Here is a 26,277-nt window from a genome sequence, read left to right as displayed (position 1 = left end):
TATAGGTCTTTATAAGGCATTTTCATAGAATATAGATTCTCATTTTTAATTTTCTGCTCACATAATTCCAATATTTGAGATATTGTAGAAGTGTGATAAAATTAGTTCTACATACAAGTTAATAAATCCTCTCATTATTTCTCCAGAGATAGATTTTGATTATTAGTTTTGATCTCCAGAGATAGATTTTGATTATTAGTGTTCTTTATACTATTCTTTATGTGAAAGTATGTAGTAGTCAATAGTTCCTTACTAAATCCAAAATAATAACCTTCTCATATATATGAGAACTATAAGTTATTTTCACCTTAAATAGGTTTATGATTCCTATATAAAGTGTAAATAACATTTACAGAAATAAATAAAAATAAGCCTAATGTATATGCATTTATCTCTGAATACAACTTGCCTTACTAATGTTATCATTAACAGATGTATAGACATAGTAAAATATCAAGTTTCCACAGTCCCTATTTTAGTATAGATCAATAACAAAGTTTTAATCTAAAGATATATTTAATATCAGATACTTTTTTAATATATTTTTCAACATTGATATGTACAATAACTGGTTTGCATGATGCTACAATGTATTTCTCAGATTAAAAAAAATTTAAAGAGAAATTGTTTAAAAGGATGGCATTTCATAGTCCTTTAAACTTTGCTACCTGATAAAGAGTCTCCTATACAATGAACTAAAGTGATAGAACTCCACTCTCCTTAACAGCCAACTATTTCATTGAGTTTCTTAGCTTTATGATTCTTCAGGTAACAGTTTGTCTTTATTTTACCTAAAATTAACCAGAGTATTTCTCTCAAATCTACCTAGAATTATAGAGAAAAGGTAACAAATTAAAGTGAGATCTATTAAATATTAATGTATATACACTAAGATCCTGTCTCTGAGAAAATATTTGGAAATCTATCAGTTCTCAGTAAGTCTTTTATAATTGCTCCAGAGATGGTTTTAACCAGATGTATTGAAAGTCACCATTCACAGAACTAAAAATATACCAAAGCTTTAAGAACCAGCTTCTTATGATTCATAGTTCTGGCAGCACTTTTAAGTTCCATAAAACAAATTTAACATTGAACTTAATTGAAACTACCTTACAAAAGAGTCTATTTTCTCTTTCCTCTCTCTTTCTTTCAGTCAAAGAAAATAATGATGCTGGAGAAGGCAGAAGAATCACTGTCAGAATTTTTACAGTATGGTGTAGAAGAAATGAGTGTTATTTACCCTCCATTAAAAACAAAGAGTTCAAAAGGTCTACCAACTGACAAATCTGAACATTTTCCATTTTCTTCCAAAGATGAAAAATCACATCAGACAGGAAACACACTCTTTAGATTAGTGACAGGTGTAGAACAAGCACACCAGTCAGCCTTGATTTTCAGTGTCCGTAGGCTCGCTCAGTGACAGAGGCTACAACTCTTCCTTTCCACTGAAGTGACACATATCAGATTATTCCTTCAACTACACATCACCCTGCAGAAAAGCTCCCAAGCAATGAAACTACTTGATCTTGGTTGAAGGGCAGGCTATTTTATTTTTAAAGAAAGAACAAATTCTTATTGCTAATGAGAGATGATGATAATGATGATGAAGATGTTATAATGATGAAACTAGTTCAAGAATTCCTTTAGGAGGCAGGAGAAAGAATCATTGTTCTCACACTCATTTCTCCATACACAGTAAACTTATCCAGGAGGTGAAGTAAAGAACCTCATTTAGAAGTTAGATGATTTAGATTGCCCCACATTAATATGGTTCTGGAAGCACAAAGCTGCAGTATTAACTGGGTACTAGTGAGGTAATAATTTCAAATGACAAAATAAAAGCCTTCCTCTCAACCTCCCCCCAGGGTGCCTCCCCAAACCTCACTTTTTGGTTCCATTTTCGCTTTTTTTTTTACTACCCCAAATCAATAATAACATCAAAGCTGTAAAAGTCTGCTGGTACTTGGAGCCAATTCCAGAAAATGGGAGAGTAAAAGAATCCCTAGTACAAGTTTGGGTTTAAGATTTACCTGCTCTGATCCCAGTTGGCAGCGAAAAGTACTAAAATCTTCCTGCCATAGTGGTCCAGATTGGCCAGACCCCCAGGAAAGCCATCTTTCAGAGCCTGTTTAATGCCAGGATCAGTGGCCTTGAAGCTTTTGAACATGTCCAGGTTCTGCTGCCTGTACTCAAAGTATTGGGCCAAGAGACGGAAGGCCTCAAAGTGATGAAACTTCCTGGCCCGCAAAAAGCGTAAGATGAAGGCGTCGTCCGTGCGCAGAAAGCCAATGTCCGGCCTGGTGATGACCATATCTCTCACCTCCTGGATGTCCTGGTGTAGGGTGTCTGGGTTCTCATTGAGCTCCAAACGAGCTTTTTCCAGGGTCTCAGGAGAGAGACCAGCTTGTAAATGAGTCATTGTTCTCTGGCTCCTCAGGCTTCCCTTCCTCTTGCTGAGTGTCCCACAACAAATCTGGTCCTTGCCACCAACACACTCCAGCTGCTGCCTGCTTCCTCCTCTTCACAGGAAAAGATTTCTCTGGGTGTCCAATCAAGTACCCTGTTGCTCCTGCTTCCCCACAGATTTCCTATGAAGAATGTAAACTTCTTTCACCGGTCCCTAAAAAACCAATATCCAGAGGTGGCTCCCTCTTCCTTCGAAGGGATGTGGACCTGACACCTCTGACGGGTGGGTCCAGCCCTCCACTTCTTGTCCTTCCTCTCTTCTAACAAAACACTCTGAATCCCACCCAGTTCCGATGATGCTGATCCTGGTACAGTCCTCTTCTCTTCCAAGATGTAACAAAAACAACCCCCACGCACATCTCACCCCTGCACTGTGATGCTTCTGCGGTCCCCGCTGGAGGCTGCGCCTGCCAAGGATAACGATGAGAATTCTGATTAATAATGAGGAGGCTCTTCAGCGCTGAGCTCCAGGGAGGGGAGACAAGTCTTTGCCAGAAAGAAAAAGAGAAAAAGAGGGAGGAAAGGAGCTATGTCTCCTTCTCCTTATTCAAAAATGCCATTTTAAAAGACATGTGGGAGATTTTGTTTTAAATGACTATGATCCAATTAGATGCTGCAGATAGTGCAGCTTAGACACACCGTGATCTCATAAGGCACCAGCAGGGTTTCTGGTGGCGTTGGTACCAGCGTGGGCTCCCCTAGCCCCACCCCCAACTTCTGCCTCCCTCTAGCCCTTCATTTCAGCGGACTTGCCTGGGGAGGGGTGGGGGTGGGGGCAATCTCTCCCCGCACCTTTCAAAAGCTGAGACGAGGGAGGGGGGTTTGGGGGGGAAGGAGGGAAGAGGCGTGGAAGATAAAATGAAATGTCTCTACCTTTTCTATAAAACCCCAAAGCAAGAGAGAAGAAAGAGCAGCCGGCTCCTACCAGCAGACTCGGAGGCGGGGACGCTAAGCAATGCGGCACTCCCTGGCATCCATCAGCCGCGGCTTGGGCGGCGAAGGCAGCTACAGCTGCATCAACTCCTCTCGGTGGGATGGAGCGGGCTGAGAAGAGGGGTGACAGCGGGAACCCGGGCGGAAGACGAGCTGAGGAGCGGCCACGGCCACATCGTCCGCCAGCAGCCCGCCGCTGGCCCTCGAGAAGGGCGGGGGGCGCAGAAGCAGAGCCAACGCTGTCACAGGTCGTCGTCCGGCCAGGCCAGTCCCGCCGCGGAGACGAGGAGTGGGGGTGCAGAACTCCTCCGCCCGGAGGGAGCAGGCCACGAGGGCGGCTGCCGCTTATGTAGGTCCGGAGCTGCTGCGGCCTGGGCGCCGCGGGGTGGCTGGTGCCGGACGCGGGCCCCTCCCGGTGCGCGCCGGGTTGTTCGCTGGCGAGCGCGCCCCTCGGGGCGGCTGCGGCTGCAGCTCAGCTGTCGCTGCTAAAAGACTCCGCTCAGCCCAACTCCTCTCTCATTATCCCAGCTTCGATCTCCCTGCGACGTAAGCACTCACTCAGCTCGCGCACGCACTCCGCTGCTCTCTCCCCGACTCGTTTGAGTAGGATGGCAACGTCGGTGGCATTCAAACAGCCCCGGAGCCGCGTTCCTCCAGCTTCTGGCCCGCTCGCCTCGGCTGGCGGCTCAGGGGGCATCGCCCAGCCAGGTGGGGCAGGAAGCCTCGCAGCACCCCTATGCCCCTCTCTCACCCTTTGTATGCATGACCCGGAGCGCCTGGCAAGTAGCTGTTGGAGATGCTAATTCACATTGACACAATTTTCTAGTTCCTGTAGGAGGTAATTTTGATGTGGAAGGAGGACGGAAACATTTTGTACTTTGCGCATTTGTTGACAGAAATGTTTAATTTAGAATAGAAGAGCAGGGTGGTTTCAGAGCCTTGCGTTCATGATTAAGCCTACGGAGGAAATTATATAAATAGTACTTCAACTATACACTATGGGTGCTAAATACCTATTGAAGGGGATGAAAATGAGCACGGTGGCAAAAAAAAAAAAAAAAAAAAAAAAAAAGTAAGCAACCAAACGAAACAGTTCTCACGGAAGGGAAAAAACAGGCACCTCTTGACTCACTTGTCATCTCACAATAAGGCAATTAAATTAGTCCAGGAGTGGACATACACAACCTCCGTTTTACCCAGCTGTATATTAGAGAGTCATCCATCACAAATCAAGATGTGTCTTTAAGCTTAAAATGACTTGTCTGGTTTTGAGGGGAAGAAATATTCTCAAAGTGCTGCACGTATGACTGAGCATGTGACTAGGGGCAGCTCTTGGCCACAAACTGAAGATGGGGTCCTGCGTTCAAGTCAACTCAATGCTACATTTATTTACTGTGGGGTTCTATCCCAGGTTCTACGAATAGGTGGGCTTAAAAATTGTGTGTGTGTGTGTATTATATATATATATATATATGTGTGTGTATATATATAGTCTATATAGTCTATATATAGTATATATAGTCATCTATATTGAATATTAGACCCCCATAATTACAGCACATGCTTTTTGTTGTTCTTCTAATAGTGGTGTTGACGAAAGAAAGAGGATGGCTGACCTAAGCTATTTTATTAATTTAATTAATGCAAAGTGATGTAGAAATCAGAATGAGAGAATAAATCTCTCACAGCCATTCTCAAAGAATTTACATTTAAATGGGAGAGAAGAGAAAGTAAACCACACAGATAATTGTGTTTATAATCTTTGTAAATAGATATATATCTATACATATATATAAGGTTCTACTAAGACTTTGTGAGTATGACAATTGAGAGCATTCTGAATGCAACATGATAGCAAAGAAATGGAGAAAAAGTTGTCTCCTATCAGTTCTATAAAGAGGTATCAATCATCACCAATACTAACACACAATTTTTCCATGGAGTTCTTATGTTCCTGTAATTTTTATGAGTTCCCCTTTTTTAAAAAACCTTGGAAGTATAACAGTGTGGTCCCCACGAAAAGGAGAGATTCCAGTTTCCCTGCCACACCCAAGGGAGGGTGGAACTGAGAAAGGAGAAGAAGGTGGCGAAGGAAGGAAGAAGGATGGAAAGCAAGAAGACCTAGCAGAGGCACATGGAGCAGAGAGACCTGTGAACAAGCTGCACTTGATTTTTGGTCCAGGACTGGTTGAACTAGATGTGGGTAAGAGACCCAACCCACAGGGAGGTTAAAAATGGCAGCTTTGATCTAGATTTTGAATTTGCTCTTTGTCTTCCAGACTTGTCTGGTTGTTTCTGCCCTTTTATTATGGGTCCCCACCAGATGGTAACTTAGACTTGTGGTAGGCTTTTATGCCTCCCCAGAGGCCCCACATTAGGCCAACCCTGTTTGGTTGGGTATTTACCTATGAGGGGATGAGTAACTTTGGGTTCTTGATTTGGAAACTATGTTCTTCTCCATTCTTCCCCTTTTCTATATTGCACAGATTGTATTAAAGTTCCCTTCTATTGAAAGTCTTATGACGTAGAGTATGTTTTGTTTTGATGAGGCAGACAACAAAACCAACTTAGCGTGGACAGGTTTGGAGGTTTTGGGGTGCTCCTATCCCTGTTCTGTAATAGATGGGTCTTGAAAGCTAGAAACAGAAGGATAGATTTAATTAGAGCTTTGCAAGGAGAGACTTTCTCTCCTGAGCAAAGAGCAGGCAGGCTTAGTTCAGAGCCACTCTCTTATAATGCTACCAGCTATTTGTGCAAGTATCATCTGACCCTCTTCTCTTAGGTCTATGTGAATTGAGACTCTGGAAACCAGAGTAAATTGTGCTGATGTATATTATAAAACTGTTTTCTGGGGCTCTCCCTGGTGGCACAATAGGTTAGACACTGAATTATGAAGGTCTCCAAAGCCACTGCAGCATGAATTTGATCCCTGGCCAGGGAGCTGACTCACATGGCACAGCAGACCTCTCCTGACCTGCCCGCTGCTCCCCTCAGCAGTGTACTTCAGTAAATCTTCCGGTTCTGCTCCCCACTCTATCTCTGGTGAATCCTCTCACCCACCACACCTCTGGCCACTACCCCAGTTCTGTAAGCATAAATAAATAAATCTTAAAAAAAAAAAAAAAGAACTGCTTTCTGTTCCTGAATGATAAAATGATTTATCTTTAGCCCCAGAGTTTTTGGGTTTGCTACCAACATTCATGAAACTGGCCAACTAACTAACTTATTAGCTTGCAAATAGAGTTAAATCTCAAAATCATTCAAGGTATTTAAAAACCAACTGCTCAATCTCTTTATCTGAGATAGAAATATTAGACTATATTTTTAAAAAAGAAATTTATGTATATAAAATGTGTATGTCCTTAATGGGGTCTGACCTATACTTAGTGGTGCTATTTTAATTAAAATCTATCAATATGAGATCATACATATTTAAACAAAGAAACTGACAAAATTAAATCAAAACAAAGTCTAAAAATATAACTGCAGAATTGAGACTACTAGTGGGGGGAGAGGGTGTGAACAGAGTGGGGGGCGCTCCAGTGGGATATCATAAAGGGATATAGGTGCTTTAGGGTAGGTGGGGTGTGGCGATACACATGAGGAAGTATAAACCTATTCCTCTGAATACTATGCAGTGCTATAAACCACATACCGCAAAAGTAAGTGAAGCTTAAAAAATAGGTAACAGAATTATTCTTGAAATAAGGTTCATTTTACTATATAAATATATGATAAAAATAACGTCTATTATACAATATGGTTGATAGAGTGGGTTAGGAACATAAAAGAAATTTTCTCATCTTATTTAAAATTCCTCCCTTCAATGATTTTACTCTACTTTTACATTTGGAGTCAGTTCTGAAACCAAAATAAAGATGCAGAGTCATCTAAGATGAAACAAGGTGATTATTCAGATGACATCAGAGCATTTACTTCTCATTCAATATTTTTCTCTGCCAAATTAATGCAAAGTAATGTAGGAACTAAAATATGGAAGTAAATTAATGAAACAAAATGATTAATATAACAATATTGGAAAATAATTAAGTCAAGGATTCCAGGTGTTTCCAAGCAATCTAAAAGAACAGTTAGGTTTAATGCAGTATTTTAAATGTAGACAACAATTTTTAAGAAGTTTTCCCATTGATTGTTAAAAGATACATACAAAAAGGAGTACAAAACAAAGGTGATGCATTACAAAGAAAACACCTGGTATAAACATCCACCCAGGAGAAGGACTAGAACATTTCTTGTACCCAAAGAGTTTTCTTCTCCCCACCAACCCCAACAACCAGTAGCCTCTCCTTCCCTACAAAGGAAGCCACACAATTTCCATATTGAAAGTAATCGCTTCTTTGTTCTCTAAAATTTTACAAGCTAACTATGCACTACCATTCAGTTTTTCCTATTTTTAACTTAAATGGATATAATCATTCATTATCCTTTCCTATTTAATATCCATTTGCCTCAGCACCATTTACTGAGATTTGGAAAGACTAACTTTTCCCTACTGAACAGGAAGGTTACCATTGTCACAATATTTTATACAACCAATATTCCTCAGTAGATCTCTAAGTATAGGCTTCAGGCCAGTTGCACTAGATTCACCTAGGATCTTGTAAATTCCCACCTCTGACTTACTAAAGCAAAAATCCTCATATGGGGGCCACAAACTTGTTTTCTAATCAGGTTTTTAGGTGATTCCACTTTACTTTAATGTTTGAGAATCAGTGCTCTGAATTTATGCACATATTTGTCATTTTCATTCTTTCATATTCATTTTTATAGTTCTGAACTTCCATATAGTACTGTTTTTTACATGAAGACAGAATTGTTTTCTTTTACTCTTTAATATGTCCTTTTGTGTAGTCTTGAGGACATAAAATTACTTGTATATTGGTCTGAAAAAAAAAATAATTTAACTTCCACACTCAAATGTGTTATGCTTAAAACTAGCAAAACAAGTAATATCTATATTTTGAAAGTAATTTCTATATTTCTCTAATTTTATTTCCCTGTCTTCCATTTTTCAGCATTTGTTTCTGATTTCTTTTTTAATCACTTTTCTCTTGTGTCATTCTTATATTACTTGTTATACATTTTTAAAAACTACTTGGGGTTTTTAGAACTTCTTGGCTCAAATTGATGGCTCTTGTGTGTTGAAAATAAGTCATAGTATCTTCAAATTTTGCTTCTGCTCCATTTTGTCTTTGCTTCTGGAATTCCACTTACACAGCTGTTATATCTCTCCTTTCTGTTGCATTTCTATCTCTTATTGTATTATCTATATTTTTATCATTTTTTGTCATCATTTTCCTTTCTGGATATTCCATACAGCCAGTTTTCAGTTTATTAAATAGCTATTGAATTTATTTTAAACTGCTGTTCTATCTTCAACTTTACTGAATTGTTAATTTTCTGTTTCTACAACTTCTACTTAATATGAACATACACATATGGCAGTTAATTTGTTATTATAAGTCTCATTTTTTATCTCCTTATACATGGTAAGTACAGTGATTTTAAAGTCTTTGAAAACACAGTGGTTCAGCTCTTTTATCTATTATTTTATCTGTTGTCTGTTGATTTTCATTTATGTTGTGTTAGTTCTTAGACTTCCTTATTTTTTATTATTTTTTATTTTTTTTTTAGCCATTGCACTTAAAAATTATTTATAAGAATAAATTAAGGCCTGGAAGTTATTAACTCCCACCAAAAATGTTTACATTGATTTCGGTTATTCACCTGGAAACCTACCATGTATGAATAACTGGACACTAGATGTCAGATAAACTTCTTTTAAAAATTATTTTATTAGAAATGCATGTAAGGGCTGGGATTTAGGCCGGAGGTGGGGGGAGGGGTGTAAGGATTCACCAGAGACAGACTGGGAGCAGAACAGAAGGCTCTACTGAAATGCACTGCTGAGGAGAGTAGTAGGCAATACAGAGAGATCACCGTGCCATGTGGGTCACCTCCTTGGCCAGCAATTAAACTTGTGTTACAGTGGCTGCCGATAGCTTCACTGTGCTGAGATCTAACCCCTTTTGCCACTAGGGAGGCCCAATGTGCACATAAACTTAATCCTGGTTCAAGGAACGCAATAATTTGGAATTTGGTAGGGATTTCTATATGGGCAACTATGCTTCCCTTGTTGGGCTCTGAACACGAATACTTATCCTCTAGACTTTAAGAGGTGTCAAAAGTATTGCTGTGCCTTTCAAACTCTAAGTTCCTCTCTTCAACCATAAAATGTCTCTAGGAAAAAGCGCCCTCAAATTATAATTCTTTCCTCTTACTCTTCTGATGCTCCATCATTGGCACTCTTAAAGCAAGGTTTGCTTTTATTGATTATCACTTCTAAATATCTCAAGCAGTGATATTGATCTCTAAAATAGCTAAACATTTTTTTATTAAGAGATCCAAATAATTTAAACCAGTTACAAAAATTTATTACTGATAGACTTTTTTATATAATTTTTTCTTTTATTTTATAAGTTTATTTTTATATCATTTTGTACATTTTTTTCCATCTCAATTGTAATCCCCGCGGATTTCCCATTACCAAGTCACCCGTGTGCCATCACCATAATCCCATGCACTTCCCTCCCCACCCACCCCCCACCCCCCGTTGATAGACTTTTTAAGATTTATTTATTTATGCATACATAATGGGGATACATTATCCCCGAGGTGCAGGGGGAGTAAGAGGATCCACCAAAGACAGAGTGAGGAACAGAACAGGCAGATCCAGGAAGTAACTGCTGAAGGGAGCAGCTAGTTGGTCAGGAAATGTCTGCAGCACCATGTAGATCACCTCCAGGACTGGGATCTAACTATCTAACTTGCACTGAAGCGGCTGCAGCTAGCTTGCAGTGCTGCCCTCTAGACCGTTGCACCACCAGAGAGGGCCTGATAGACATTTTTTTTTTTTTAAGATTTATTTATTTATACAGAACTGGGGTACAGGCCAGAGATGCGGAAGGTGAGAGGTTTCACCAGAAACAGAGAGGGGAGCAGAACAGGCAGATCGATGAAGTACACTGCTAAGGGGAGCAACGGGCGGGCGGGTCAGGAGAGGTCTGCCACACCATGTGGCCACCTCCGGGGCAGGCGGGAATCGAACTCATGCGGAAGTGCCTTTAGATTCTTAGTGCTGTGCTTTAACCCGCTGCACCACCAGGGAGGGCCAAGATAGACAATTTTTAAGAGATCATAATTTATATCTATACTGTATAACTAATAGACATATGGAACTATTTTGCCAGCAAGAACTATGTCTGCATTTTTGAATTACTATGAGGAGGTATCACATTCATTAAAAAAAAAAAAAAAAAAAGTTACTTAAACATTAAAACTTACTTCTAAGTTTTCCCATTATTATTTCTCTATCAAGTGTTTTTTTATTTTATCATGTGTAAATTTCACTTTCAGAAAAACAACAGCAGATCCCCAAGTTATAGGGAAAGGTTTATAAGTTTAAAATTAAATTATTTTTTTTAAAGATTTATTTATGCATACAGAACTGGGGTATAGGCCAGAGGTGCAGGGGTGGTGAGAGGATTCACCAGAGATATAGTGGGGAGCAGAACAGGCTGACTGACAAAGTACACTGCTGAGGGGAGCAATGGGCATGTTAGGAGAGGTCTGCTGCACCATGTGGATCACCTCGGGCTGGGGATCAAACTCCTGCTGAAGTGGTTTAGCTTCTTAGTGCTGTGCTTTAACCCACTGTACCACCAGGGAGGGCCCTGAATTATTTTTAATAAATACTTCGAGGTAAATTCAGATTTACATGCAAATTTTTGATATAATACACAGCGATCATATGTGCCTTTAGCCCAGTTTCACCTAAGGGTAAGATGTCACAATCAGGATATTGACAGTGATAAATTCAAGCAACAGAACATTTCAGTCCCACAAGGATCATCCATGGTTTCCTTTAATAGTCACACCCACTTCTATAAGTTTTATATTACCCTCTGAACCCCCCCCCCAAGACTGGTGTCCCTATTCTAACCAAATACACCAAAGAAGACTTTAGTTTTCTTCCTTCTACAATTACATGATTCATAACCACAAGTCTCCCCAAGCAGAAAGGTTCATTAAGGTAACTTTAAAAGGATAATTTACCAATCTCCATTTTCATAATAATAGTTCCGTAACCTCCATTGTGGTACATACTAGGCAAAATGTTTTGTTCCAGATATTTATGTAGTTTTCTTTTTCAACTAAATTTTCTTAGTAATGAACTAAGTTAAAAATTAAACAAGGATAATGCCTCTAAAAATCACACAGACTGGGTACTCTAGACGTAACTGACAAATTCTCATTTCATTTTTGTATTGTGTTACCAGTGATATCACACCTTCACAGAAACCCTGTAGGAGGAACAAGAAGTAGCAAGTAGCAGGAAAAATTGATCTAGTAATTTTCTTGATACAAACACTTCCTAGAAATCCTATGAAATTTAGGGAAGGTGATGCATTGTCTTCCTTTCTTTCTGAGAAGTAAATGTAATAAAGGTGATGATCACATTAAGATTCATTAGTCAAGAAATTTGACATAACATTATAATATATATCATATATAACTACTTTAATGCCATTCCATATTAGATGCCTATTAAATTTTTGTTATTTTTCAAAGTTACACTCCACTTTTCATGAGGAATTTACTAAAAGATATATTTTACTTGGATTACTTAATTCTACTGTAAATAGTTCCAATATAAAAAAATAAAAATGATCCCAAGAAAAAATACTATAAAGTTGGGCTCTCCCTGGTGGTGAAAGCACCACATTATGAAGGTCTCCCTCTGAAGGCACTGCAGCACAAGTTCGATTCCCTGCCAGGGAGCTGACCCACATGGCATGGCAGACTTCTGCTGACCGACCCGCTGCTCCTCTCAGCAGTGTACTTTGTCGATCTGCCTGTTCTGCTCCCCACTCTGTCTCTGGTGTTTTCTCTCACCGCCTCTACACCTCTGACCTGTATCCCATTTCTGTAGGCATAAATAAATAAATCTTTTGAAAAAAAAATACTCACAAACATAAAAGGTTTGTGAGGAAATGTGTGGGTGTGTGTATAAAAAGAATGGTCAAGGCCTGTATGGATGCATATGAGTCTCAACTATTTTAATATAATCATTAACCATGTGTTTACTCCCTAGGCAACAATTAGGCATAAACAGCATTAGCTACTGCCTAAGATTAGTCCTCTGATATACAATAGTAGAGTCTATTGGGGTAAAGACACTTTAATAGATAAACATGTGGAAAACTACTCTTGCTGAATTTCCCAGAGTGCCATTCCTCAGATAAATGCAGGGGACATGCCTGTGACTAAACATCTCCCTGTCGGTGAAGTCTCATCAGTAGGAAAGAATAAGTTCCGTTTTCCCTCATTGCTTTTGTTTTGTGACATATAATTTCAGCTGTAACATATTCTCATACCAACTGCTCAAACTGGTATCTCTTTCCTTTTTTCAGGAATGATTTTGTTCTAAAAATATTGACAATACCATTATTGCATCATATTTGTTCATAGCCCTCTAACAGGACCTGTGATTGCTTTACTGGAAAATAATTAGCTAAACTTCCTAGACATTAGAAGTAAGTTTTCTCCACAAGTATATGGAAACCACAGGCATGTTTGTCCAGTCTTATGGTCATGACCTCAGCATATATTAAGCATTCAAAAAGGCCAGTGAAAACAACTGGAGGCAAATGTAATTTCTGAAGTTAAAAACAACAACTCTGATGTGTTCCTTTTATAGGTCAATTTCTTTTAAGTAGAAATATTCTACACAAAATACATGTGTAATATTTTGAACTGGGCCCTCCCTAGTGTCGCAGCACTGCAAGCTAGCCACAGCTGCTTCAGTGAGAATTGGATCCCCAGCCCTGGAGGTGATCACATGGCTGGCGCAGCAAACCTCTCCTGACCTTCCTGCTGCTTCCCTCAGCAGTGTATTTCAGTCAACCTGCCTGTTCTGCTCCCCATTCTGTCTCTGATGAGTCCTCTCACTTCCCCTGCACCTCTGGCTTACACCCCAGTTCTGTATGCATAAATAAATAAATCTTTTTAAAATACTATTTTGAACCAATGAAAGCAGTTGCTTTAAGATCTGCATCAATGTGTTATTTCTTGGTTTCCTAGGATTTCTTTTGCAGTTCAGATAAATCGCCCTTTGGAAGTGTTTCTCTTCTACTTCCAGTGGTTCACTTCCTCTAAGTTCACAGTTAGAGGCATCCATATGCCTTTCCCATATTATTTGTCTTCTAATTTGCTAAAGAGGGTTCTATAGTGGAAGAAAGAATTGAAATAGTCAAAACTGGATATATGTTAATGAGCTATTAATATGACATTCTTAGTGATACAATGTTTTAAAATATTATGCTTGTAATTCATAGATTGAGCCTGACATGCTATTTGAAGAAATTGTTATTTAAAGATGCAAATAGTTTCAATGCTTTACTAATTTATTATATTTTTCAGCAAATATTTATTGAGAACCAATTATGATATAGGCTCTGTGCTAGAATTTTGTTTCATTTTTAACTCAACATTGTAGAATATACTGTAGATAAATTATCTGAACTACTAGAAGCTAATTTTGCAAAAGTCTCATTTTTACTACTTTGTTCATGTCAAGTTTTCTAATTTAACACAGTCACATATTTATAAATTCAAATAATTTTTCAGGGAAGTGACTATTACTGGAGATGCTATGACTTTTCAGTATGATGCTGTAACTAAAAAGGTAATTTTTAACTTCCTAGAGTGGCTCAGTTTTTCTCAACCACCACAAACAGGATTTCTCAACCTATTTTGGATATCACCTCATGAACTTATTGATAAGTTTGGATTTGTGCAGTCTCTGGAAAGTTTGCTTATCTAGTGTTTTCCCATTTAAAAAAGTATATGAGAAAAAAGTGAATTATAAGAATATTGACTAGAATCCTACTCTCAGTTACATGTATGAAGGTAAATAACTCCAAAAGTTAGTACCTTAACACTTAGTGATAACAGTGCTATGTGATATACCTCCCACCTGATCAGTTCAAAGCATGGGTGTTGGCTGCCTGTAATTAAGAGCTTCAACTGAAGTGAAGCTTAGCTAGTTTCTGTGTTTGAATAATTAGACATCTTTGATAACGTGCTTTTGATGGCAGTTTTCTCTTTAGAGATCTCAGCAGCTACCTCACTTTGTCTGCCGCTCATTGACCCAGCTCCTCACAGCTAAATCCAATGCTGACTGCCTCTCATGATTATAGCTCTTCTCAGCTTCCCCAACTAATCAAAAAAAAAGCAAGGTATAAACCAGAGGTTCTAAATTCAAATGTGTTTAGGATCCAAGCAGGGATATCACAAAATATGAAACAACTGTGTAAAACTTCAAGGGACGTTGAGAGCAAACTCAACCCCCAGAGGTTGTAGATTCTTTATACACTGTACAGGACCCCATTGTCAAGAGAATGTCTTTTATTTTATATGTGACCCAAGGTGGACCCTTGAAAGCAGCTGAGCTCTGAAGCATGTCCCAGATCCTTACATACTGCTTGTCTATAATTCTGCTTTGCGGTTTTTTTTTTTTTGCCTCTTTGTGGCTAGAACATTGCACTGTATCAGAAAATGGGCACCAGCAGTCACTAACTTACAAATTTTCCAGAAGCTCGCCATGAATTCTCTGATGTCTAAATGTTTCCCCACCAGTCAAAGGACTAAAGGTTGCATCTTGAATACCTGCACCTGCAGCCAGGCCCAAGAATTTACTGCTTCCAAAATTGTGGGTCTGCTAATCTTAAGTAGCCCATTGGCCATTTTTCCTTTTTTGCAGAACTTCCTGGTCAATCAGTCACAGGAGTCAAACCTCACAAGGTTTCAAATCAATCAAGAGCAGAAAGATTGATCACCCTAGGAAGGGTGTGCGTCACAGGATGTGACCCAGAACTCAGGGGGTTGCTAATAATGACTTATAAACTTAGTCCCAACTTAAACATCACACTCAGGGGGAGTGAGGGGGTAAAGACTGATGTATGACAGGAGACTCCAGAAACTGGCCAGTGGAAAGCCTGGTAGAAAAGACTGAAGCTCTGGCTGGGAAGCTAGAGCTAGGTCTCCATTACAGTAACTGAATCATCAAGCAGATGAGAAGCGCCTGGAGGACAGACCACAGCCCTACTACTATAGATTGCAAAGCACACTGTCTAGATTCACCCTTCCTCTTCTCCTTGTCCTTTCCCTTAGGCTGATGCTGTATATTTTATCAACAAGAGGCCAAGATCTTGCTCTTCAGCAGCTTCCTATGTCCCATAGCTTGATCCACAACTCCAGTGCAGTGTTGTCAACATAACACAGACACAAAATCATCAAGAGAATGTCTTTTCTGGCACAGGGTGGGGAAAATGTATTGCTCTGCATTAGACAACACTATAGCCCAGTAGCATTTCGGAGAGTAGATTTTTTTTAAAGATTTATTTATTTATTTATACAGAACTGGGGTACAGGCCAGAAGTGCAGGGGTGGTGAGAGGATTCACCAGAGACAGAGAGTGGGGAGCAGAACACGCAGATCGACAAAGTATGCTGCTGAGGGGAGCAGCAGGCAGGTCAGGAGAGGTCTGCCAGGCCATCTGCATCACCTCTGGGGCAGGCAGGGATGGAACTCATGCTAAAGTGGCTTTAGCTGCTTAGTACTGTGCTTTAACTCACTTCGGTGTATATGATTCAAAGCTACAGGCTCACACTCTTGAGATATGTATTACCACACCACACTAAGGCACCTACTGTCTTCTCATACCATTTGTTTGCAAAGATTCACAGTTATACTTACTAGAAAGACTTCCCAATCCCCAAGCACATTTACAGCACAGGCTTCTCAAGTTACTATGGAAAAACATTTGAACAACTCCCACAATGAGACAAAACATAATAATAATATCATAATAGGAAAATGCCGTTAGTGACAATTTCCCCCACCTAGAGCTTTCAAACTGTCTACTGCTAGAGTACTAATCACTGACAATAATATCCTACTTCTATCTTCTAACCCTGTAATCTTCTAGAAACTACAAAAAAATAATCTAAAAATAGCCATGCTTCCTTGAATATAAGTTACAAGGAAATATCTAGAGAGTTTGGTGTATATTCGTTGTGGAGCAGAACTGAAGTACCAGTGTCATGATTCCAAATTAATAAAAGAATAAGTAACTTTATAAGGTTCTTAGAATTCCTAAAACATAAAACAACTAAAAAGTATATAATTTTAGTCCAAATTTTCAAATTAACACCTGCTGCAGGTCCAGGAATCTATTCACTCATCCCTTGTAGTCATCAACTCTTCTTCTAACTTCACTTTTAGCCTGCTCACAACCTCAGGGTGAAGCTCAAATCAACTGTGTGGGCCTGAGAATCCGTGATGGTGCGGGGGGCGGGGGGGTTAAATCACAGCATTATGAAGTTGTCTACAGCCAATGCATTACGAGTTCCATCCCTGGCCAGGGAGGTGACCCACATGGCTGGCAGACGGTTCCTGTCCCAACTGCTGCTTTCCTGAGCCGTGTATTTCAGTTGATCTGCCTATTCTGTCCTCCACTCTGTCTCTGGTGATTCCTCTCCCCATCCCTGAACCTCTGGCCTGTACTCCAGTTCTGTATGCATAAATAAATTAATCTTTAAAAAAAAATAAATCTCTGAAAAAAAAAAGATGTGACCCTGCTTCCCAGCAGAGGGAGCTGCAGGGGGCTGTAACAGATGGAGCCTGACTGCCATCCAGGGGCCATAAGTGCAGTGGTCATGAGGGGTTGGGCCAACTAATGCCTGCTGGAAGTAAGGTTACCTGATTTAGAAGGGACATTCTCAAATAAATTTGAATTTCAGATAAAAAAAATAATTTTTGTTAGCATAAATAAATCCTACCAAATACTTAGAGTAAACATTTTTTCAATTAAATTCAAATCTAGCTAGAGATACTATATTTTTATCAGGCAGCTCTAATTGAAAAGTCCATTCATTGTCTACAGAGTGAGGTACATCACAGAAATGTGATGATGAAGACCTCTTTATTAATTCCAGGAATGGAAGCAGGAAAGAAATGAGGGGGGAAGATGGTGAGCAAGACCAGTCTCAGGGAGACATTGCACCCATCAGGTCAGGTGATCAAGTCTGCAGGACATGGGGTGGCCGTGAACTTGAGCAGTGGATTGGAAGAGACTCTCCACAGGAACCCACTATGGGTGTCTGCAGCCTGGAAGTTGGTCATTTGATATGTTGGTCTATCTTTTGTGACTGCCTTGACATTGAAACAGTAGAGAAGACTCTAGGACAGTTCTCTTTCTCATGCAAGGGAAATCAGGAGTCGAAGAGCTAGAAGTCCAGACAAGCTCACAGATGTGGAGTTAAATGTATTTTAGAATGTAATACCAGCCTTTCAAATATGCTGGCTATGGAAATGGCTGACAAAACTGTGTCTGTCTGTATCCACAGGATCCTTGGGTTTCTTGAAGAAAAGGACAAAATCTTGTTTACTGGACTCCCAGCACCTCATGCAAACCTCTCTCAGAGGAGCTGCTATGCATGTTTGTGTTGGTCTGGATGATGTTTTATTATTACAGAACTGAAAATTATTTTTCTCCAAAGAAGAGAAATAGACCCTTCTATTTAAACTCTACTTAAACACTAAAAACCATAAAAGCTATCTCTGAGCAGAGTAAACACTCATGTCTGATAGGAAATGGTTAGCTATACTCTGGTGGCACAGTAATTTCAGTGTGGCCAGGATTTAAATTGCTGAATGGATGGGGAGTGCCATGTAGCAAAACAATGAGCTTGTTTAATAGCTGGCAATGTACTTCCAGAGTAATGTTCCACTTTCTCCTCATCCCATTCACACCACTAGCTTCGTGCCTTGACTTGGACCATGTGAGACTTTTATAAACAGCACGTCTTTTCCACTAAATGAGCTGCATAATTCACAGAAAGAATGGTGCTTCAGAGGCTTAACCCAGAAAAAAATCATTTTGAGTATAAAATATTAGATTAGACACCATGAGAACAAGGAAATGGCATGAAATTAGGAGCATCATGCAAAGCAAAACTGTTGGATGATCTGGTAACCTCACCTTTTACAATAATGACCACACTGGCTTATAGGAAAATTAACTTAGCTGGTAAAGCTTCAATCAACATCTACGAGTGACCTTACTGTTTGTATAAAGATTTATCTTAAACTTTTTTCAAAATTCAGCATTTCTTATAGTATCAGGAAGTAGATTAATACTATACTAACCCCTATTAGTTGTCATATTACTTCCATTAAAATGACAAAATGAGATTTTCTTAGAGAAAACTTACCTGCAACAGAGGATTTATCAAATTTTTAATATTAGTGATTGTTTAAGAAAAGGCAGAGGATAAACTCAAAAAGGATTGACTTGGGCATTAAGTATTTGAACCTATTTTAATTTTTAGTATTTATTATGGATATAAGGTTTCTTTATGATAGTTTATTTTTGTATCTTAAATGTTTCATCTACTTATAAAACAAAGGAAATACTTTGATAAGCTATCAAATGGTTTTGGTTTTGGAAATTTTTTTTGTTTTTGGTTTTTTTCACCTTCTTATTCTTCTTGCTTTCTTTGTTTTTCCCCCTTTTTGAAGAACTATTGAAAAAGTCATAATAGGGCCCTCACTAGTGGTGGAGCGGGTTGGAGTGCTGCACTGAGAAGCTAAGCCAAGCTGAGGCTCCTTCCCTGCGAGAATGATCCCTGCCGCGGAGGTGATCCACATGGTGCATCAGACCTCTCCTGTCTCATCTGCTGCTCCCTCAATAGTGTACTTTGTTGATCTGCCTGTTCTGCTCCTCACTCTGTCTCTGGTGAATCCTCTCGCCGCCCCTGCACCTTTGGCCTGTGACCCATTTCTGTATGCATCAATAAATCATTTTTTAAAAGTTATAATATCTTATTTGTCACTTTCCACTCATCCTTGACTATGCATTCTAACTTACTCTATTAAAATTATATTCTTCAGGGGCCATCCTGGTTGTGCAGAGAGTTAAAGCACAGCACTAAGAAGCTAAAGCCACTTAAGCATGAGATGGATCCCCACCCCAGAGGTGATCCACAATGGTGCGGCTGACCTGCCCGCTGCTCCCCTCAGTAGTGTTCCTCGTTCTGCCTGTTTTGCTCCCCACTCTGTCTCTGGTGAATCCTTTCACTGCCCCCCCACACCTCTGACCTGTACCCCAGTTCTGTATGCATAAATATTTAAAAAATATTATATCACAAATTAGTGTTTGTCACTAATAAGTTCTTCCTAATTGTTACTTAGCCTTTAATGTTTTCTGTGTTAATATTGATATCTTTCTTGTCATATTGTTCAATCTTCTATGTGATGTCAACTTATAGTTGGTTGGCTTTTCTTTTGCATCCTTTTTCCAACACTTATTTGCTATTTTTACCTTGAAAATTTTACACTAAGCCTAATTTTAACTAGAAGCCTAATTTTCTTCACTGTAAAGGCTACTTATTGTAGCATTAAACAACTTTTTGTATTAATACAATGGAATATCAGACAGCTATTTTAATATATAGCATAAATTAGTTGTGACAATCTGGAAAGGTCAAGTTGCACAAAATTAGCATAATCTTATAAAATAAAAGGATTATCAATAGCCATACACATTCAGTAGCCATACACCCATATATGCAGAGGGTAGAGAAACACAAGAAAATTTACACTAAAATTTAACGTCGAATGGATTACATAGTAGTTATCTTTTAAATTATGCACTTATATCATTGCACATTTTGTATAAGCATACATTACTGTGATAGCTATAAAATATGAAAGAGAAAGTGAGAAATAGGAATATAATAGACTTCATTGTGTTGTCAGATTGATTAAATGATATAGCATTTGGCAGTATCTATGATACTTGGTAAGCCCACAGCAGATGTTAACTATTATTATTAACTCATTGCATCCTTGTAGTTTCATTATTCATCTCACATTTATAAAATATTTGTGCTCCTTAGGGTTGCATTTTCAGCTCTTTCCAATTTATTATGTATACCTCACAAGCACTCCCATGCCAATGAGTCTGTTTTTTTTAACCCCAGTGCCACATTTTTCTAGCCAAATTATTGGAAAGAGCTCCAGACCCCATCCCACAGTCTCCAGCATATTTCTATTTATAGATCCTTGAGACCTAAAAATGCAATTGTATAAAACTGAAGTCTTCATCTTGACCTCCCATAAGTACTCTAATTTTATCTTCCCTAGTTCAGTGACAGGTAATATTATCAAGCTATTTCACAAACCAGAAACCTAAAGGTCAGCCAATATTCTGGCCATGTCGTCTTCACAAGGGATCTCTGGTCTAGTCATTCTACCCTCTGCCTTTTTCATAGCTTTAAAGCCCACCCACATCTGTCCAATTCCATTGTCCTTCTCTTTCTTGGTCAGAACCTACATCACATCTGTAATGGCCTCCTATTGCTGTCATTGTCCAGCTTTGTATCCATTCATTTGTTCCATAAGCACTTACTGAGCAGAGTTCATAATGAATGGAAAGAAAAGTGGGTGATTTTAAGATCACAACCTCTGTTTTTCTCAGAATAAGTTTACTATTTTTAGTTTATAGGATATCACACATATTATTCACAATCAATCTTTTCAAAAACACATGCATTTTAAAAATGCAATCATAGTACAGAATGTCAGTGATAACACAGGAGACTTAAAGACAGAGTAGATGAAAACTGGCATAAAGTAGGACTCAGTGACTTAAGGGAGGGGGTGACACTCTAGCTGGAACCTGAAATATGAATAGTTTTTGGCAGATAAAAGAAAAAGTATCCCAGCAAGAAGCAATTTTTGTAGCCAGTCTTCTTAGCATGACATTTTCAGTCCATTGTGGCTGAAATGTGGTATCAGGGTTAAAAAAAAAAAAAAACAGTTGAAAAATATGTAGAGACATTGTGCTAAAAGAAACATGAGCCATTGCCATTTTATGATTTATAGCAGGAAAGCCACATGGAAAGACAGCCACTCTAGCTGCTACATGCCAGTCCCTGCTCTTCAATTAGCATGACTTTTGTATCTCCTCCTTAAGGCCTGTCAACAGACCTCTGTTTACCTCAGTTTAAAGTCCGAGTGTTAGCCAGCTCTTGCTTACTTCTCTGCTCATTTCTCTTGCTGTTGATTCAGTCAGCTTCAGCAAAATCAATCTCCTGGTTCATGCTTGAAAACAAAAATACCACAGTCTTGCTTCTTGCTTCTGAGCATTTTCACACTCTGCTCCCTATTCCTGGGGCATAATTTTTCCATCCTGCTTCACTGTGATACTTACAACTGCCAATCATTCAAGCTTCAACTTAATTAGCCATATTGCGTGACCCACCCCCCCTTTGTCCAAGATTGACTCATACATCTACTCTGTACTCAGGACATTGTATGATGACCTGGTATATTACCTTTCATGCTTCAGTGTAACTAACTGCCTGCCCTCTCTATTGTCTTATTCCCTCGAGTGTGTAACTTCTATAAAGTTATTGTTGTCCTACCGGTAAGTGATAAATATATGTTGAATTAAAATATAATACCATTTGGTTATCTGGTTTACAGAATATACCAGATTTCTCAGGGATATCAAAAAGCTCAAATAAAATGCTATAATAGCAGTATTTTAAAACATATAATAAATAAACAACAATTAATCATTTTATAAAATTGCATTACTAGGTGAGAAGGGATTATATATTAATAAATAGTTCTTACTGTGTAATTGGGTCAGGATATTTAAGGTTTATGGACCATTTTTTTCCTCCACTTGTAAATTAAGGTATATAGTTAGTTAGATAATTTATAACAATTCTTCGAATTTAACATCCTCTACTCAAAAAATAACATAAAATGTAGGTGGAATTTTTGTAAAGTGCAAATGTTTCCCAGACTACTTAACTAGCAATATGGCTTATTTCTCTTCAGTTGTGTAAAATAAAAGTAAAGGAATCTATATATCTAGATAGATAAAGCTTTATCTTTATCTATCTGTCTCTCTCTATGCTGATAAGCCAGGGTTTGAAACACGTGTCTTTCATTAACTCTCCTGATAAATCCATTTGTTTTTGTGGTTTTGTTCTGAATACAAACTTTTAATTCTTCAATAAGATTTAAGTGGAGAACAGTTTGTTTCAACTATAAATGGTGCTTGAAACCCACTCTTAAAAATCTATTAGTAATTCAATTCTAATCACTGTGCTTCAACCTTAGAATTTCACTAAACAATTGAAGAGCCTGTTTCTCTGACTTGTTGGTTTTTAGTACCATTTCATGCACTACATTATTTGATTAGAGCAAAACAGAGCCAGCGAGGGGGATGCAAACCATTAGTATTATACTTCTTCAAAGAAATATGATTTAATGTCAGTGCACTGCCATGTGACTATATCTCTAGAATTTCTAGTTTTAGATGAACAAGGTAGTGTCACCTTTGGCAATCTGTGTACAAGTTGCCAGACCAAAATTACAAGCAATTCATCAAAAGAGCATGCTGACTGTACTAGTAGAATGAACATTGATTATGTACCAATTAAAGCAAACACGACTCACACTGAATGGAAATCAATTGACTCTGCCTGTATAATAAGCATGATCTCCCGTCACTGTCTAGGAGAACAGAACTGTAGAATATAGTTGAGGAGAGAGGGGTTCCATATGTTACACAGTACTGTCTTTAAGAAAGTGCAGGATGAATCCCAAAATGTTGTAGTCAAGGAACACCAGGAAAACCTTCACACATGTCCCATTCCACTTAGCTACCAGCTGAACTAAAGAGGTAACTGCCAGTGTTGCCCAGCAGAAAGCCAGGGCCTGCAACTATAGCAGAAGCTATAGCAAATAACCAAGGAGTTTAGTGAGTGCAGAAGAAACCCCTTCTTCCACTTTTCCGTAAGGGGAAAAGCATCAAGCACATGCCTGTGAGGCACTCGGCATCTCTGTATGTCTCAAATTCCCTTCACAGCAATGAGAATTTCACCACAGGTTCTCCCAATGCTGCTAGGATACACTCAGTGTCCCCAACAGCATTTTGAAAATGAAAGAAAATAAATTCTTTGGTTCTCCACAGTTTGTTACATAATACTAGCATGGTGAGCACAAATGCTTTAAATCTCATCAGTTCCATTTATTAGCTGTTGTAAACCTTTTATGGCTTATACAGACAATTGACGATTTGCAGTGTAATGAAACAAGAGCAACGCATGGTGCCTGGGCACTGTGAATTCATTAAGCCTTAGACAAACCATGGGAGTAACTGCTTTGAAAGAAAAATTTACCACAATTTTAGGCCAGGTTTTTACACAGAGACTATTTAATTCTACACTGTTATGGATTATAATACTTTCTTTTATTTTTATTATTTTTCTAGTATCAGATATAAATACTATACATATTATCAACCTTCCCATGAGTTTGTTTGTGGATGAATAGAAGAAAGGAAAGTCCCATGTTGATTTACTTAGTCTTCACACTTGTCTCAAAGAACTTTTTTGTAATGTTTCTCAGGGCAAGAACATGCTTGATTTTTTTTATTTTGGAGACAAGTTAGAAGCTACTGGGTCAACATTTGTTTCTTTCCCACTCTCCTTTTCCTTGAATTTAATTGTTCCCATCTCTGTTCTCATTTATTTTTGGTTCTATTAAAGTACTTGCTTTATCCTATTGAGTTGGAGAACTTTTTTGATATGATTTTTTCTTTGACGGGATTGCAAACTTTTTTTTTTTTAAGATTTATTTATTTATTTATTCATATAGAACTAGGGTACAAGCCAGAGGTGCAGGGGCATTGAAAGTCTTCACCAGAGACAGAGTGGGGAACAGAACAGGAAGATCAATGAAGTACACTGCTGAGGGGAGCAGCGGGTGAGACTGGAGAGGTCTGCCACGCCAGGGTCAGACCTCTCCTTGGGTCACCTTGGGAAGCAGGGATAGAACTCTCACTGAAGTGGCTGCAGCCAGCTTGCAGTGCAGAGTCCTAACCCACTGCACCATCAGGGAGGGCCCAGGATTGCAAACTCTTAAAGGGCAATGCCCATGGCTTTTTCATTCTGGCATTCCTCACAGTCACAAAAATATTATACTTTTCAAAGAGACAAGAGTCAATATTTCTGTGTCTAAGTGAACTGAATTAAACTTAACCAGCCCAAAAATAATCATTTCTTGTAAGTCTTTGAGGGAAACATTTTATTTATGCTGTGGTCATATAGAATAATCCTTGAGTTCAGGTAAGATGATCCATGTTTTTGGCAGCAATATGCCCTAAACACAGACATTGCAAAATAGACACGAAGTTGAGATGTTTAACATAAGCAGTAATTTGCAAAACATGGGATAATTTTTATCACTATATAATAACAAAAAGGCATCCAGATAAAAAAAATAAACATCTGTCAACTTAGAGTGTTTTATTGACAAGAAGATTGAAATTTCAAGTGAACTAAAGGTATATTTATATCTACTGTATATTAATTATTATTATTTCTAAACAGTTAACCTGTTCAATATGAGCCAATATTTGGTGAAGTAAGTCCATTTTGTATAGTTCATATATCCCTTCATAGAGAGTGTATTGAATTCATTCTGTACATATATTTTTCAGTTTAACATATTTGTTTTTTATCAGTCTCAAGTCTCTATAATTGTGCTTTAATATCCTGTACTTGAGGATTACAAAATTAGTTAGCATTCTTTATGTACCATTTCATTATAAAAACCCAGTATCTGTCTCTAAGATAAAGGTCATTTTTAAATTCTCTTCTTAGAAATGAGAACAAAGGGCACAGAAGTTAAGGCACATAACTGAAATGCTAGTGTTAAAATGTGCTTGAATTAGGACTTGTAACTCAAGGGAACTAGCTAACTGGAAGTTCCTTTCCACTCTAATATATAAACATATCTCGAGAGATAACTGCAACTATCACATCTTTTGAATATTTTCCTTGTACATTCCCAAACCTTAATAAGAGTTCCATGCAAATGAAATTATTTGCAGGTAAAATGACATAATGTATTGGATTTACTTTAAAACATTATAGGAAAATCAACTGAGATTGAGAGGCAAGTTTAAAAATAACCAGGAAACTTTAAGCAAGGCTGTGGATAGTAAAGGAATTTGTTATACTATTCTATCTAATTTTGTGTATATTTGAAAATTTCCATAATGAAAAGTTAGAGGAAATAAAGAGGATTTTTAAAATGCTCACTTGGGAGATTGCATGGTAAATTATTCAAGTAAATGGCTCCTTCTGATGCTGGTAGTAGCAATTCTGGACAAAGTTCAAGATTACAATTCTTAGAACTTTAAATCAAGCGAATCCACTTAAACTCATCTCCTTTCAATAAACAAAATGTTCACTTTTCAAAAACATTTATTGGGTATTCAAATTTTTCTAGGAACTAACCAAAGAAATAGCTCAAAGAAAATTATGCATGAAAAACAAAACTTAAAATCCCTTCTGAAAACAATTGCTAAGAACAACTATATGGAAAAGAAAAATGATGAGAAAGTACCACTTGAATATATTTGTGTAAAGTATATAATGTTAGACACCATGGAGAAGTGGGGAAAAGGAAAGACATGTTTTCACTACTTTCTCTAAAAATCTTAGAAAATGTTTTCTTAGAAAATGTTAGAAATGCAGGAATCCCATGGAGATTACAACTGAAATGGAAAAATGCACAAAATGATGTAAAAATAAACTATTATTTATAAATAAAATATTAGAAATGCACAAACATTTAACAAGTAAACATATTTATGCTACACAGTACAAACTTTATTGAAAATATTGGTGGTGACAATGAGAT

The 26,277-nt window shown here is 38.2% G+C and overlaps 1 protein-coding gene across 3 annotated transcripts in view; it reads right to left on the bottom strand.

Annotated features, from left to right (window-relative positions):
- The window catches only part of CLVS2 (clavesin 2), a 68,468-nt gene extending 63,627 nt beyond the window's left edge, over positions 1 to 4,841 (bottom strand). For 2 of the 3 annotated variants that reach the window (XM_012722934.1, XM_012722935.1), the window contains exons 1-2: positions 3,340 to 4,841; positions 2,031 to 2,873 (exon numbers count right to left, since the gene is read on the bottom strand). In XM_012722934.1, coding sequence (XP_012578388.1) covers positions 2,031 to 2,419 — 389 coding nt within the window. In that variant the 5' untranslated portion in view covers positions 2,420 to 2,873; positions 3,340 to 4,841. The remainder of the gene's footprint in view (positions 1 to 2,030; positions 2,874 to 3,339) is intronic. The other variant, XM_012722933.1, reaches the window with a different exon arrangement.
- Between the last annotated feature and the right edge of the window lie 21,436 nt (positions 4,842 to 26,277).

This window comes from Condylura cristata, unplaced genomic scaffold (genome assembly GCF_000260355.1).
Source record: "Condylura cristata isolate star-nosed mole 26May11 unplaced genomic scaffold, ConCri1.0 scaffold00001, whole genome shotgun sequence".
NCBI classification, from domain to species: domain Eukaryota; kingdom Metazoa; phylum Chordata; class Mammalia; order Eulipotyphla; family Talpidae; genus Condylura; species Condylura cristata.
This window is presented reverse-complemented; position numbering and strand designations above follow the sequence as displayed.